Source organism: Oncorhynchus masou, chromosome 9 (genome assembly GCF_036934945.1).
Source record: "Oncorhynchus masou masou isolate Uvic2021 chromosome 9, UVic_Omas_1.1, whole genome shotgun sequence".
NCBI classification, from domain to species: domain Eukaryota; kingdom Metazoa; phylum Chordata; class Actinopteri; order Salmoniformes; family Salmonidae; genus Oncorhynchus; species Oncorhynchus masou.
Window position 1 is genome coordinate 4,494,762 of NC_088220.1, and position 17,154 is coordinate 4,511,915.

The window sequence follows — 17,154 nt, forward strand, 5'->3', positions numbered from 1 at the left end:
GCGGGGTCGAGACCCAGGGTCTCGAGCTTGATGACAAGCTTGGAGGGTACTATGGTGTTGAATGCCGAGCTATAGTCGATGAACAGCATTCTCACATAGGTATTCCTCTTGTCCAGATGGGTTAGGGCAGTGTGCAGTGTGGTTGAGATTGCATCGTCTGTGGACCTATTTGAGCGGTAAGCAAAAGGGAGTGGGTCTAGGGTGTCAGGTAGGGTGGAGGTGATATGGTCCTTGACTAGTCTCTCAAAGCACTTCATGATGACGGAAGTGAGTGCTACGGGGGCGGTAGTCGTTTAGCTCAGTTACCTTAGCTTTCTTGGGAACAGGAACAATGGTGGCCCTCTTGAAGCATGTGGGAACAGCAGACTGGTATAGGGATTGATTGAATATGTCCGTAAACACACCAGCCAGCTGGTCTGCGCATGCTCTGAGGGCGCGGCTGGGGATGCCGTCTGGGCCTGCAGCCTTGCGAGGGTTAACACGTTTAAATGTTTTACTCATTGTAAGAGTAGGGGTGCTAACCCCGGAGTCCTGCCAAAATTCCTAATCTGGCCCTCGAACCATCACGGTCACCTAATAATCCCCAGTTTACAATTGGCTCATTCATCCCCCTCCTCTCCCCTGTAACTATTCCCCAGGTCGTTGCTGCAAATGAGAACATGTTCTCAGTCAACTTACCTGGTAAAATAACAGTTAAATAAGCTGAACATACACTCAGGAAAGGAGAAAACGTAATATTTATTGCCACCACCAATACATTGCCCCTTTTTTTCCCCACTGTCTTATTTGATCTGGGTGATTATGTGACTGTTCTCTCTGTGCAGGTCGATGCTTCCTGTGCCACCCACAGCAGTGGGACCAGCCATCAGTCTGGACCTGGATGTAGATGACGTGGAGATGGAGAACTATGAGGTGAGAGGACCAGGTCATCAATACACTTAGAAACGCACTGTGTGTGTGTGTGTGTGTGTGTGTGTGTGTGTGTGTGTATCTGCACATGTATTGCATTTGGGGCCAGTTGTTTTGAATAATTTTTAAAAATGTATTTTTTGTACCTGTATTTACAGAATTATCCACTAGGTTTCCTGCAGGTTGAAAATTCTAGGAAATTGTCTTTAGCTAGAACACAGTCCAATCACTGGGGGGGTGTTGCCAGGGGAGGCGTCCAATCACTGGGGGGTTGCCAGGGGAGGCGTCCAATCACTGGGGTGTTAAGCCAGGGGAGGCGTATCTCCATGAATGTTCATGGAAAAAAGCCTATTATTTGGCAGGGAATATTATTTGTAGATCAGTGATTCGACACATCACGTTGATCAAGCTGATCCTCTCCAGCGGACTCGGAAGTTAAACGTGGGTAAAATAGGGGGCAGTTTAGGTGGACCCCCCCCCACCTAACACTCACAACCATTGATTGATTGATTGGAGTCAATACCATTTCCTTGAATTTTCTACCTGCAGCAAGTCTAGTGGATAATGCTGGAAATACTTGTCAATAAAAATTTAAATAAACCACAACAACTGGCCTTAAATATGTCTCACACACCCTCAGGCATTACTGAACCTGGCTGAAAGGCTGGGAGAGGCTAAACCACGAGGAATCACCAAGGCAGACATCGAGCAGCTTCCATCCTACAGGTTCAGCCTCGACAACCATCAATCTGAACAAACGCTGTAAGATAACCTGCCACGCCTCTTCTTGTGTTGTACCATCCACCTGTCCATTTGACTGGCTGGCCAAGTAGGGCTGGGTGGTATACAGTATTTTACTATATACTGGTATTGATGCCTCAGACCGGTTTGGGTTTTTAATTTAATTTCTGTAACGGTATTTCATTATTTGGTTTGTTAAATGTGATACCCAACGCCGGCACGTGTAATGTCTGTTTTTACTCCGTTTGCTACTTGAGTTGTCTTTCTCCCTCTCCTCCTGCTGCATGCAGTCTCACACCCTGCCCTCTCTCCTCACACCCTGCCCTCTCTCCTCACACCCTGCCCTCTCTCCTCACACCCTGCCCTCTCTCCTCACACCCTGCCCTCTCTCCTCACACCCTGCCCTCTCCTCACACCCTGCCCTCTCTCCTCACACCCTGCCCTCTCTCCTCACACCCTGCCCTCTCCTCACACCCTGCCCTCTCCTCACACCCTGCCCTCTCCTCACACCCTGCCCTCTCCTCACACCCTGCTCTCTCCTCACACCCTGCCCTCTCTCCTCACACCCTGCCCTCTCTCCTCACACCCTGCCCTCTCTCCTCACACCCTGCCCTCTCTCCTCACACCCTGCCCTCTCCTCACACCCTGCCCTCTCTCTCCTCACACCAAGCCCCGCCCACTCTCTCCTCACACCAAGCCCCGCCCACTCTCTCCTCACACCAAGCCCCGCCCACTCTCTCCTCACACCGGGCCCCGCCCCCTCTCGCCTCACACCGGGCCCCGCCCCCTCTCGCCTCACACCGGGCCCCGCCCCTCTCGCCTCACACCGGGCCCCGCCCCCTCTCGCCTCACACCGGGCCCCGCCCCCTCTCGCCTCACACCGGGCCCCGCCCCCTCTCGCCTCACACCGGGCCCCGCCCCCTCTCGCCTCACACCGGGCCCCGCCCCCTCTCGCCTCACACCGGGCCCCGCCCCCTCTCGCTTCACTCCTCACACCAGGCCCCGCCCCCTCTCGCCTCACACCCGTCACTCAAGGAGAGAGCAGTTGCTCAACCATGGAGTCAGGAACACTTTCTTGCCGTTCACTCTGCAGTCTGCATAGTCAGATGTTGGTGACAACTAGTGATGCACCGATATGACAGTTTTGGTCGATACCAATATCTGATATTTTCCTTGCCAACAAAAAACAATACCGATATTAAACATTTTAGTGGCCTTTGAAATAGTTCACACACATATGGGCGCAGCTGTCTAAGGCACTGCAAGAGTCGTCACTACAGTCCCTGGTTCGAATCCAGGCTGTATCACATCCGGCCATGATTGGGTGTCCCATAGGGCGGCGTACAATTGGCCCAGCGTCATCCAGGTTTGGCCGGTGTAGGCCGTCATTGTGAATAAGTATTTGTTCTTAACTGACTTGCCTAGTTAAATAAAGGTAACACACACCACACTGACCAAAGAGTTATTTTGTTGGTATTTACATATGTCCCCATTATCAGTAAAACATCATCAAAACGCATTTCTTTCACGTACTTGCTGTGCTGTTTCATTGTTCATTTGTTAAGTTGTTTCATTGTCGTTTCAATCAGGATTTCTATGGAACACAATTTTGGTCTTTGCGTGTTGACCAATCAGGACCTGAATATGACTGCACGTCACAGAATAATTTAACTCGTTCATACATTTTCTTTTACGTAGTTATTACACATTGATTACACTACCACTCGTATATCATATGTCACAACGATTCATCGATACGTGTGCTATGATGCTGTCTGCTATGATGCTGTCTGCTATGATGCTGTGTGCTATGATGCTGTCTGCTATGATGCTGTCTGCTATGATGCTGTGTGCTATGATGCTGTGTGCTATGATAAAGTTGTCTCGCGCACCTTCAATTCTGGTCATAAAAAAAAGATTGCTAGCTCATGGAGGCAAACAAATTTCTTCCCCAAAAACATAGCAAAACGACAATCCTTTTCAGTAGCTATAGTTAGCTAGCTAACATCTAAAATAACCTTCATTTATAAGACAGTTCTTATTTGATTAATGGTGGTCAGACCCATCTATGTGAAGCAAGCCACAATAGTGGACTTTTGAGGTTAGCCTTCAAAATAAAAGTGTGGCATAATTTTACTATTTGTATTCATTTGCATCACTGTCAATGAAGGCAAACCGCAAATTCCACTATTGTGCCTAATCCTTATTGTGGCTAGCTTCACAACCCGGTCGAGCCTTACTAGCCAGATGAAGAAAGCTGGCTGCTTATAACGTTAGCTTTGGGAAACAGGGAAAGTAGCTGGCTAGCTATTTATTTTCATGACCTGAAGTTCAATTTCAATTTGAACAGGCGAACAACAATTGGCAACCTAGCTAATACTTATATCAAATTTTATTGATCACATACAAGGTTAGCGGATGTTAATGTGAGTGTAGTGAAATGCTTGTGCTTCTAGTTTCGACAGTACAGTAATGTCTAACAAGTAATCTAACAAATTCAAACAGACCACCTTATACACACAAATGTAAAAGGATAAATAAGAATATGTACATATAAATATATGGATGAGCGATGGCCGAATGGCACAGGCAAGAGGCAGTAGATGGTATAGAGTACAGTATATACAGTGGGGAGAACAAGTGTTTGATACACTGCTGATTTTGCAGGTTTTCCTACTTACAAACATGTAGAGGTCTGTAATTTTTTATCATAGGTACACTTCAACTGTGAGAGACGGAATCTAAAACAAAAATCCAGAAAATTACATTGTATGATTTTTAAGTAATTCATTTGCATTTTATTGCATAACATAAGTATTTGATCACCTACCAACCAATAAGAATTCCTGAATAGCTACACTATTTGTGTTCGGTCATGGTTCACCCTTTCAGTTTTGCGCGAATGTTGCCATCAATCCACAGTTTCTGGTTGGGGAAGGTTTTAATAGTCACAGTGGGTACATCACCACCGATGTACTTCCTAATAAACTGGGTATACATGGCTGTGACTATAATCGTAGATAGATAATGAGGTCGGCATTTGATTGTAAGGAATTCTAGATCAGGTGAACGAAAGGAGTTGAGTTCCTGTATGGTGTTGTGATTACACCATGAGATGTTAATCATAAAGCATACACCCTCCACCTTATCAGAGATGTTAAATACATACATACACCCTCCACCTTATCAGAGATGTTAAATACATACATACACCCCTCCACCTTATCAGAGATGTTAAATACATACATACACCCCTCCACCTTATCAGAGATGTTAAATACATACATACACCCTCCACCTTATCAGAGATGTTAAATACATACATACACCCCTCCACCTTATCAGAGATGTTAAATACATACATACACCCTCCACCTTATCAGAGATGTTAAATACATACATACACCCCCGCCCTCCACCTTATCAGAGATGTTAAATACATACATACACCCTCCACCTTATCAGAGATGTTAAATACATACATACACCCTCCACCTTATCAGAGATGTTAAATACATACATACACCCTCCACCTTATCAGAGATGTTAAATACATACATACACCCTCCACCTTATCAGAGATGTTAAATACATACATACGCCCTCCACCTTATCAGAGATGTTAAATACATACATACACCCTCCACCTTATCAGAGATGTTAAATACATACATACACCCTCCACCTTATCAGAGATGTTAAATACATACATACACCCTCCACCTTATCAGAGATGTTAAATACATACATACACCCCTCCACCTTATCAGAGATGTTAAATACATACATACACCCCTCCACCTTATCAGAGAGATGTTAAATACATACATACACCCCTCCACCTTATCAGAGATGTTAAATGCATACATACACCCCCGCCCTCCACCTCAGTGCGATACGTGAAGAAACCAGGTGGCTGTACTGACTCTGACAACATCCAGAGTGAGCCATGTTTCCGTGAAACGGAGAATGTTACAATCTCTGAAAGGAAAGAAGGAAACTCGTGCCCTATTTTCTGTTGTACACGTCGATCCAGAGCATCCCAAACATGCTCGGTGGGTGACATGTCTGGTGAATGTGCAGGCCATGGAAGAACTGGGACATTTTCAGCTTCCAGGAATTGCGTACAGATCATTGCGACATGGGGCCTTGCATTATGACGGAAGCCACTCCTCATGACAGTCCGCTTGGAGTTTTCCAAAAGGCACCTAAAGGACTCTGACCATGAGAAACACGATTCTCTGGTCTGATGACACCAAGATTGAACTCTTTGGCCTGAATGCCAAGGGTCATGTCTGGAGGAAACCTGGCAACATTTCTACAGTGAAGCATGGTGGTGGCAGCATCATGCTGTGGGGATGTTTTTCAGTGGCAGGGACTGGGAGACTAATTTAATCCATTTTAGAATTTCCACTTTGAATTAATGTAACAAAATATGGAAAAATCTGAATACTTCCTGAAGGAATATTGCACTGTACATATTCTCATCTATAGTATTATACCCAAGTTTGTTGTGGTTTGTGTTTTAGAAGAGTGCAAATGTCAGATGTAGCTGCATTTCCATACAATTATTGAGGTGAATGAATAATCTCTGTGATCAATTGATTACAGTAGAACAGCTGTTCAATTTCAGTCTGCCGTGACCACTTGGTAAATGTTGACACGTGACAATTTTTTTAAGGTACTTATTTAGCAAAATACAAGTAATAAACTGAGCACAAAAAAAAGAAACGTCCCTTTTTCAGGACCCTGTCTTTCAAAGATAATTCGTAAAAATCCAAATAACTCCACAGATCTTCATTATAAAGGGTTTCAAACACTGTTTCCCATGCTTGTTCAATGAGCCATAAACAACTAATGAACATGCACCTGTGGAACGGTCGTTAAGACAATAACAGCTTACAGACGGTTGGCAATTAAGGTCACAGTTCTGAAAACTTAGGACACTAAAGAGGTCTTTCTACTGAATCTGAAAAATGTGCCGGACTGCAGATGGGTCAGGGGCAAGAAATTGCAATATCTGTACCGTGAGACTTCTACGACAGCGCTACAGGACGGACAGCTGATCGTCCTTCCAGTGGCAGACCATGTGCAACAACACCTGCCCAGGATTGGTACATCTGAACATCACACCTGCGGGACAGGTACAGGATGAGCAACAACTGCCCAAGTTAAACCAGGAACGCACAATCCCTCCATCAGTGCTCAGACCGCAATAGGCTGGACTGAGGGCTTGTAAGTCTGTTGTAAGGCAGGTCCTCACCAGACATCACCTGCAACATTGTCACCTTTGGGCACAAACCCACAGTCGCTGGACCAGACAGGACTGGCAAAAGTGGTCTTCACTGAAGAGTCACGGTTTGGTCTCACCAGGGGTGATGGTCGGATTCGCATTTACTGTCAAAAGAATGAGCATTTCACCGATGCCTGTACTCTGGAGCGGGATCGATTTGGAGGTGGAGGGTTCATCATGGTCTGGGGCGGTGTGTCACAGCATCATCGGACTGAGCTTGTTGTCATTGCAGACAATCTCAACGCTGTGTGTTACAGGGAAGACATCCTCCTCCCTAATGTGGTACCCTTCCTGCAGGCTCATCCTGACATGACCCTCCAGCATGACAATGCCACCAGCCATACTGCTCGTTCTGTGTGTGATTTCCCACAAGACAGGAATGTCAGTGTTCTGCCACGGCCAGCGAAGAGCCCGGATCTCAATCCCCCCCCAGAAATGTCAGGGAACTTGCAGATGCCTTGGTGGAAGAGTGGGGTAACATCTCACAGCAAGAACTGGCAAATCTGGTGCAGTCCATGAGGAGGAGATGCACTGCAGTACTTAATGCAGCTGGTGGCCACACCAGATACTGACTGTTACTTTTGATTTTCACCCCCCTTTGTTCAGGGACACATTATTCCATTTCTGTCAGTCACATGTCTGAGGAACTTGTTCAGTTTGTCTCAGTTGTTGAATCTTGTTATGTTCATACAAATATTTACACATGTTAAGTTTGCTGAAAATAAATAAATGCAGTTGACAGTGAGAGAACAGTTTGTGTGTGTGGTGTGTGTATAGGGACTCATTTTTATGTATTGGCCTTCAAAATATTGTGACTTATTTTAGCATGATTTATTGATTTTGATATTAGTGAAAATGAGTTTGTCCTGGCTAGTCAGGGCAAACATAGCTGACCAATACAGCCTGATACCAGTGAGTTTGTCCTGGCTAGTCAGAGCAAACACAGCTGGCCAGTACAGCCTGTGTAGTGCTGGTGGTGTAGGCCTAGTTAAGCATGTTAATGGTATCTTCTAAATCAGTGAGGAGAAGGTGAAGCATGAATGTTAGCTAGCTACATGAAGTAAGAAAACATATAATGTAACATCTAATTTTGGGTCCCCTGGAAACACTGACCAACACTTTGGTTCCCACCCTGTTAATAATTCCTCTCAGGCTTAATCATTCGTTGTCATGTCAAACAACAACAACAACGCTTCAAGATGCTGCCCACTATATTCCAACTATAGAATTAGAATCATCTTTCCATGATTCCACCAGTTAACTAGGCCTAGAGATTTTGCCATCGTGCACAGTGTGGAAATAAATGATAAAAGTGCAGGACATGCAGACATTTATGAAAATGCTCAAGTTGTATTGAACAGTATGAAACATTCAAATTCCATTTAAAAAGAAAAAATCACTATAATATATGTTGCCACGCTAGGGTCATGAAATACACAAAAACATAAAATATGACAAAATATGAAAAATATGGTGATCATATCGCCCGGCCCTACCATCCATCCCATCCATCCAATCCATCCATCCATCCCATCCATCCAATCCATCCATCCATCCCATCCATCCATCCCATCCATCCATCCCATCCATCCCATCCCATCCATCCAATCCATCCATCCCATCCATCCATCCAATCCATCCATCCATCCAATCCATCCATCCATCCAATCCATCCATCCATCCAATCCATCCATCCATCCAATCCATCCATCCATCCAATCCATCCATCCATCCAATCCATCCATCCAATCCAATCCATCCATCTTGTCCTTTTTAAACATGCAGTATTTCAGAACCTGATGATGCTCTGTGATCCTCTGTCTTCCAGGTGTGTGGTGTGCTTTAGTGACTTCGAGTGTCGGCAGCTGCTGAGGGTATTACCCTGCAACCACGAGTTCCACGCCAAGTGTGTCGACAAATGGTTAAAGGTAAGCCCATCCCATCGTTAACTCTACTGTGACGTCTCAAATGGCACCCTATTCCCTATATAGTACACTACTGTTGACCAGGGTGGCACCCTATTCCCTACATAGTACACTACTGTTGACCAGGGTGGCACCCTATTCCCTATATAGTACACTACTGTTGACCAGGGTGGCACCCTATTCCCTACATAGTACACTACTGTTGACCAGGGTGGCACCCTATTCCCTATATAGTACACTACTGTTGACCAGGGTGGCACCCTATTCCCTATATAGTACACTACTGTTGACCAGGGTGGCACCCTATTCCCTATACAGTACACTACTGTTGACCAGGGTGGCACCCTATTCCCTATATAGTACACTACTGTTGACCAGGGTGGCACCCTGTTCCCTATATAGTACACTACTGTTGACCAGGGTGGCACGCTATTCCCTATATATACATATGTGTGTAGGGCATAGGGCTCCGGTCAAAAGCAGTGTACTAACACCTCCTCCTTTTTGTTCCCTTTATCTTCCTTCCAGACTAATCGCACTTGTCCAATTTGCCGGGCGGACGCGTCAGAGGTGCACCGCGAGGTGGAGTGACTGAAACCCAGGCTTTGAGATCTTTGATTGGAAAGCAGCACAAAACTAAACCCACCGGAGCCTGTCTGTCTTAGCGCCTGCCTCGGCCTCAACCTGCCCGGGGACTCCTGCCACCTACCCTGCCTGCTTCCTACGGCCCCCACCACTACCTACGGCCCCCACCACTACCTACCCTGCCTGCTTCCTGCCTGCGGCCCCCACCACTACCTACCCTGCCTGCTTCCTGCCTGCGGCCCCCACCACTACCTACCCTGCCTGCGGTCCCCACCACTACCTACCCTGCCTGCTTCCTGCCTGCGGCCCCCACCACTACCTACCCTGTCTGCGGCCCCCACCACTACCTACCCTGCCTGCTTCCTACGGCCCCCACCACTACCTACCCTGCCTGCTTCCTACGGCCCCCACCACTACCTACCCTGCCTGCGGTCCCCACCACTACCTACCCTGCCTGCTTCCTGCCTGCGGCCCCCACCACTACCTACCCTGCCTGCTTCCTACGGCCCTCACCACTACCTACCCTGCCTGCTTCCTACGGTCCCCACCACTACCTAACCTGCCTGCGGTCCCCACCACTACCTACCCTGCCTGCTTCCTGCCTGCGGTCCCCACCACTACCTACCCTGCCTGCTTCCTGCCTGCGGCCCCCACCACTACCTACCCTGCCTGCTTCCTGCCTGCGGCCCCCACCACTACCTACCCTGCCTGCTTCCTGCCTGCGGCCCCCACCACTACCTACCCTGCCTGCTTCCTGCGGCCCCCACCACTACCTACCCTGCCTGCTTCCTACGGCCCCCACCACTACCTACCCTGCCTGCTTCCTGCCTGCGGCCCCCACCACCACCTACCCTGCCTCCTGCCTGCGGCCCCCACCACCTACCCTGCCTGCGCCCCCCCCCCTACCACCACTCCTGCCCCACTTCAACAACAATAAGCAATCTAAGATTGTATGTTTGGAGCTCCTTCCCCCGGTCGTTCCTCTGCTATGTCTGATGAAAAGCTCCTGCCGACCATAGCCACAGAGTTGTCCAGTCAGTCTATCTGCCTGGGATAGCCATTGATCCACCACCTCGATCTGCTCCTCTGCCTGCCCCAGTGTTGCAGATTCCAAAGATGTGACCTACCATATGTTGTTATCGTCGTAGGGCTTTTGCGTTTACAAGGTTTTTCCTTTTTCGTTACCTTGTGGTTTTGGTTGGTTCTTTGTGACAGATGGGCGTTGGAGCTGCCTGCATGGGAGATGGTGATGACAAGAGGTGTGGGGTGAGGGAGTGGAGAGAGGAGTCACATATCGTTCCATCAGCAGACCAGTAATGGGAATGCTTCAACACGGATAAAAATGTAGACCATTCCACTGGTTGACTGACCGTCATAGTACTGTAGGAGACTAGACCATTCCACTGGTTGACTGACCGTCATAGTACTGTAGGAGACTAGACCATTCTACTGGTTGACTGACCGTCATAGTACTGTAGGAGACTAGACCATTCCACTGGTTGACTGACCGTCATAGTACTGTAGGAGACTAGACCATTCCACTGGTTGACTGACCGTCATAGTACTGTAGGAGACTAGACCATTCCACTGGTTGACTGACCGTCATAGTACTGTAGGAGACTAGACTATTCTACTGACCGTCATAGTACTGTAGGAGACTAGACCATTCCACTGGTTGACTGACCGTCATAGTACTGTAGGAGACTAGACCATTCTACTGGTTGACTGACTGTCATAGTACTGTAGGAGACTAGACCATTCCACTGGTTGACTGACCGTCATAGTACTGTAGGAGACTAGACTATTCTACTGACCGTCATAGTACTGTAGGAGACTAGACTATTCTACTGACCGTCATAGTACTGTAGGAGACCAGACCAATCTACTGACCGTCATAGTACTGTAGGAGACTAGACTATTCTACTGACCGTCATAGTACTGTAGGAGACTAGACCATTCCACTGGTTGACTGACCGTCATAGTACTGTAGGAGACTAGACTATTCTACTGACCGTCATAGTACTGTAGGAGACCAGACCAATCTACTGACCGTCATAGTACTGTAGGAGACTAGACTATTCTACTGACCGTCATAGTACTGTAGGAGACTAGACTATTCTACTGGCTTGGAGGAGACGCCTGGCTGACTGACCGTCATAGATGCATGTTTGTGTAGGTGACTGATGGGCAAAGTGACCTGTTTATAATATATGTTTCGCAATAATGTATTGATGATTTCAATAGTTTGTTCCCTTTTGTTTGTGTTCTTTTTCAATCTGCTAATGCTATTGTGAAAGTGTGACTTGCTGTGGTTAAAATTAGCCTCATCTGGCACTGAGAATGATGGTCTACCACTGACTTCTGACTTGTTGGGGATATATCTGCTCCTTCACGCCCTGTTGTTCCCCCCCACTGTGATACACAACTGACTGGACGGAGGGAGGAGGAGATCATGCTGTGGAGTTTCCTTTTTTGTTCTGGTGAAGGTCCTCAGATCGGTCCCCCAGAGAGGACACTGCCTGTCTGTGAAGTCATCTGCCCTTTCTGCAAATGAACCACATCCATCCTCCTCTCCGGCCTTGGCCCTGTGCGAGTTGCCCGGCTGGATCTCAGGCAGCGCTGAGGGGGTTGCATAGACTGTTGATTCAGACTAGCAATATTTTAATCAAACGTCGCCATTTTAAAAGGAAAACAACAACTAGCAAACATAAACAAGGAATTCTGGCTCACCCAAGAGAGGGGGCTTCACTACCCCAGTATCACCCACGCTGACTGACTGCTGCTGGGGAGCCTGATGCATTAAACAGAATGAGTGATGGGTTTTAACGTGGACATTTTTTCCTTCCTGTTTTTGGAAGATCCAGGCATTTATTTGTTTGTGAGCCAAATATTCAATATAATATATATATAAATATATATACTCTTTCAAGATTTCAGATCTGCCTTCAATACCTTGACAAGCACAAACTCTATTTACTTAATCTTAAAAAAAAAAAAAATCCCTTTGTCATTTCCACTTGTTTTTAAGAGTATAATTTTTAAATAGTATTATTTATTGGTTTTTTTAGCTATCTTAGAGACAACGCGTTAAAGGTCAAGGTCAGAGCACTAACGTGGAAGTGTGTGGTTAAATGGTATGTGTTCTAATCTAAAGGCAACTTAACTTGGGTCAGGTCTTGTTGTTAGGCCGTGCTAACTAATGGTGTTGTAAAAGATTCATGTTGTATGCTGCATAGCTTCAGTGTGAATGCTTCTCGATAATCGTCTTGTTTTGAAGACAAAATAATGTTATAACTCCCTGTTGTAAAACATCTCTAGTGACCTGACGAGACAGGCGCTCTGGCGTTGTCCCGGCTGCGCTGACTGTACTATTTACAGTGATGATCAGGACAGGAAGAGGTTGGAGACAAAGATGGAGAGAGGGAGGAGTAGTGTTTGGTAGAGTGATACACTGTTAAAACATCCCAAATGGTACCCTAAGTAGTGCACTACTTTTGACCAGGGCCCATAGGGGCTAGTGCACTATATTGGGTCTGTGCTCATCTTTGACTTCCAAAACAGAATGTTGTTGAGGTGTTTAAAAACAAACAGTTTGTCCGGGTGTCCTTTTGTAAGTGTTGTGTGAGTAGGGGGACTCCTTTCTATTCCCAACTACCCCAATAAGCACTGCGAGGCGGATGGACATTTTGCTTTCTTGTGTAAAAGGACCTTGCCATGTTTTCTATAGCGAATGTGAGTCTCTTTGTGACGTGTGTTACCTACCACCTTTTAAAGAAGAGAAGAAAAAAAAAGCCATCTTGATGAGTTTAAAGTAAAAACCCACAGCTTTGAGAGTTAATCTGTGTACATATTTGTCCACTAGCATATAAATATTGTGAGTTTGAAACAAAAAAAAAATAACAAATCACTCAGGGCCTCTCAGTATATAAGAATAAAGGAAAACAGTCTGTTCCAATTTGACAGATGCCATGAAAAGGTTGGTGGTGGATATGAATTTTCTTGGTTGTTTTCCTCAGGCCTCGCATATTTTTAATGTAATCAATTAAGATAATAATAATGTTGTTTTTTTGCCAGAGTAGTGGATATTACATCATATAAATTACAAATTTAGTTTGTGTTCTTGAACAACCACACGACGTACAGACATTAATATTTACATAACGGATGTGATCCCATTTTAAAACGTGCCATTGATGCACACTATCCTACCTAAAAAAACTACAAGGTGTTTGCATGATTTAAAAAATAAAAATACTAAAAAATAAAAACCAATTGTGTATTTCCAGTGAAAGATATCTAGCCATGGGGGACGGTGGACTATTTAACAGTGCACAATAAGCATGCATGTCCTACCAAGTCCCAACTGGTTTTTAGCTAGCTCTAGTTGGCTTCGGGTCCGTCACTGCTCAGCTGATAACTGCCATGCGTTGTACTGCACACGTTTGTAACCCAACTGAATGACTACAAGATTTTATTTGCGCTTTATAAAATACATTTTTTTAAAGTTGCCTGGACTTGGACCTGGGGAGAAATCCAGGATTTTAAAGTCGTTTGGTTATAGTATGTATGCTATGTTGTTATTGCCTCATAATAACATGTCTAGAACCTAGTTCACTGAAAGCCATAGTGAACAACCAATAGATCTGCTTTAGGTATGATGCAGTTTTGACATGACGATATGATCGGATGGATTCTTAGAGCATGTTGCTAATAGCCTTTAAATAGTGACGTTACATTTTAAAGAAGCCTTGTTTGTCAAACTAATAACCTAACTCTCATTTGACATCCGAGACACCAGCGGGAGGCTGCCGAGGGAGAGAACGAGCTCTGGAACGGAATCGATCACATGGTTCCGTGTTTGATCCCGCTCCAGCCATTACAACAAGCCCGTCCTCCCTAATTAAGGTGCCACCAACCCTCCTGTGCTAGATACCTTTTATTCACTTATTGAAACATTAGCACCATGGTTTGTGTGTGTGTGTGGGGGTGGGGGGCAGGTATTAATGACCATATTGTGATTTTATTTTTTTCTTCTGTCCCAAATACCAGAAAACCTCATGTAAAGTCAAGTAACTTCAAAACATACAATTTTAAATAGAATCTTGTAGTCTTTCTGTAATCCAATTAATGAATGATCTCACAGCTTGTGTGGTGCAAAGAAAAAAAAAAAGGAAAGAAAAAAATGTTTTGAATAAAATGCTGTTCCAATAATAAAAACAGCTAAAATCATTTATTTAGGATTTGATTTATTTTATTTGCGTCGTAGATTCACTGTTTTCCAATGATGTGTTGCTGGTGGTGGGAATAGTGGTCTTTTTACTGATTCCTCCAGCTTCTAGGGGGGCTCCCACCCAACAGGCCAGGGGCATTTGAAACAGATGTTAGCTTTGGTACTTGCACATTTTACAGTTACCTCATGTTTGGATTTAAAAATAAATAAAATGCTTATATATAAATATATAGGGAAAAGATTCTGAATGCTATAATTTTTTCATTCCATTGGAATCATTGTTTATAGTATTTAACTAGTTATAGTCTATACACACACACACCTGTATACTGATTGCCATTTTTCAGATTTGTACTTTTTTTAAATGAAAAAGTTGCTAGTTCTGCTTTACCGAGTCGTGCGATCATTTTTTTTTTAATAGTTGTGGCTGATTTGAGAGTAGTTCACTAATAAATGTATACCAATATTACAACCGTGTCCTTGCCTGTTTTCACTGTAACCACTGCGAGAGTTGTCGTGAATGCCAGGAATGAGTCCCATATAGCACCCTGGTTCCCTAATATAGTGTCCTCTTTTTGACCAGAGCCCTAGGCTCCCGTACTGTTCAGAGAAAAGGAATGCGATCTCTCGTATTTTGTGAGACATACACTACAATCGCCAATAGTATGTGGACACCTGCTCTTTGAATCTCATTCCTAAATCATTGGCATTAATAAGGAGTTAGTCTCCCCCCTCCCCCTCTTTGCTGCTATAACAGCCTCCACTCTTCTGGGAAGGCTTTCCACTAGATGTAGGAACATTGCTGCTATAACAGCCTCCACTCTTCTGGGAAGGCTTTCCACTAGATGTTGGAACATTGCTGCTATAACAGCCTCCACTCTTCTGGGAAGGCTTTCCACTAGATGTTGGAACATTGCTGCTATAACAGCCTCCACTCTTCTGGGAAAGATTTCCACTAGATGTAGGAACATTGCTGCTATAACAGCCTCCACTCTTCTGGGAAGGCTTTCCACTAGATGTTGGAACATTGCTGCTATAACAGCCTCCACTCTTCTGGGAAGGCTTTCCACTAGATGTTGGAACATTGCTGCTATAACAGCCTCCACTCTTCTGGGAAGGCTTTCCACTAGATGTAGGAACATTGCTGCTATAACAGCCTCCACTCTTCTGGGAAGACTTTCCACTAGATGTTGGAACATTGCTGCTATAACAGCCTCCACTCTTCTGGGAAGGCTTTCCACTAGATGTAGGAACATTGCTGCTATAACAGCCTCCACTCTTCTGGGAAGGCTTTCCACTAGATGTTGGAATATTGCTGAGGGGACTTTCTTCCATTCAGCCACATTAGTGAGGTTGGGCACTGATGTTGGGCGATTAGGCCTCCTGGCTCTGTCGGCGTTCCAAATCATCCCAAAGGTGTTCGATGGGGTTCAGGTCAGGGCTCTGTTCAGGCCAGTCAAGTTATTCCACACACCGATCTTGACAAACCATTTATGTGTGGAACTTGCTTTGCGCACGGGGGGCGTTGTCATGCTGAAACAGGAAAGGGCCTTTCCCCAAACTGTTGCCACAAAGTTGGAAGCACAGAATAATCTAGAATGTCATTGTATTCTGTAGCGTTAGGGTTTCCCTACACTGGAGCTAAGGGGCCCGAACCATGAGAAACAGACCCAGATCATTATCCCTCTTCCACCTAACTTAACAGTTGGCACTTTGCATCGGGGCAGGTGGTGTTCTCCTGGCATCCGCCAAACCCAGATTCGTCCATCAGACTGCCAGATGGTGAAGCGTGATTCATCACTCCCGAAAACACGTTTCCACTGCTCCAGAGTCCAATGGTCAGCGAGCTTTACACCCCTCCAGCCGACGTCTGGTGATCTGAGGCTTGTGTGCTGCTGCTCAGCCATGGAAACCCCCCTGCAGCTCCCGACAAACGGTTCTTGTTGCTTCCAGAGGTCGTTTGGAACTCGGTAGTGAGTGTTGCAACTGAGGACAGACGATTGTTATGTGCTTCAGCACTCGGCGGTCCCGTTCTGTGAGCTTGTGTGGCCTACCACTTTGCCATGAAGCCGTTGTTGCTCCTAGACGTTTCCACTTCAAAATAACAGCACTTAAGAGTTGCCCGGGGCAGCTCTAGCAGGGCAGAAATTTGACACACTGACTGTTGGAAAGGTGGCATCCTATGACAGTGCCACGTTGAAAGACACTGAGCTCCTCAGTTTGTCTATGGAGATTGCGTGGCGGTGTGCTCTATTTTATACACCTGTCAGTCAGCAACAGGTGTGGCTGAAATAGCTGAATTTGAAGGGATATCAACATACTTTTGGCCATGTTTATTTATTCATGTATTTATTTGGGGCGGCAGGGTAGCCCAGTTAGAGCGTTGGACTAGTAACCGGGAGGTTGCAAGTTCAAACCCCCGAGCTGACAAGGTACAAATCTGTTGTCATTCTGCCCCTGAACAGGCAGTT

At 45.7% G+C, this 17,154-nt stretch overlaps 1 protein-coding gene across 4 annotated transcripts in view; it reads left to right on the plus strand.

Annotated features, from left to right (window-relative positions):
- The window catches only part of LOC135545439 (RING finger protein 44-like), a 53,236-nt gene extending 38,081 nt beyond the window's left edge, over positions 1-15,155 (plus strand). For all 4 annotated transcript variants that reach the window (XM_064973053.1, XM_064973052.1, XM_064973055.1 and 1 more), the window contains 4 exons: positions 825-912; positions 1,550-1,671; positions 8,772-8,871; positions 9,397-15,155. In XM_064973053.1, coding sequence (XP_064829125.1) covers positions 825-912; positions 1,550-1,671; positions 8,772-8,871; positions 9,397-9,459 — 373 coding nt within the window. In that variant the 3' untranslated portion in view covers positions 9,460-15,155. The remainder of the gene's footprint in view (positions 1-824; positions 913-1,549; positions 1,672-8,771; positions 8,872-9,396) is intronic.
- Positions 15,156-17,154: the final 1,999 nt, after the last annotated feature.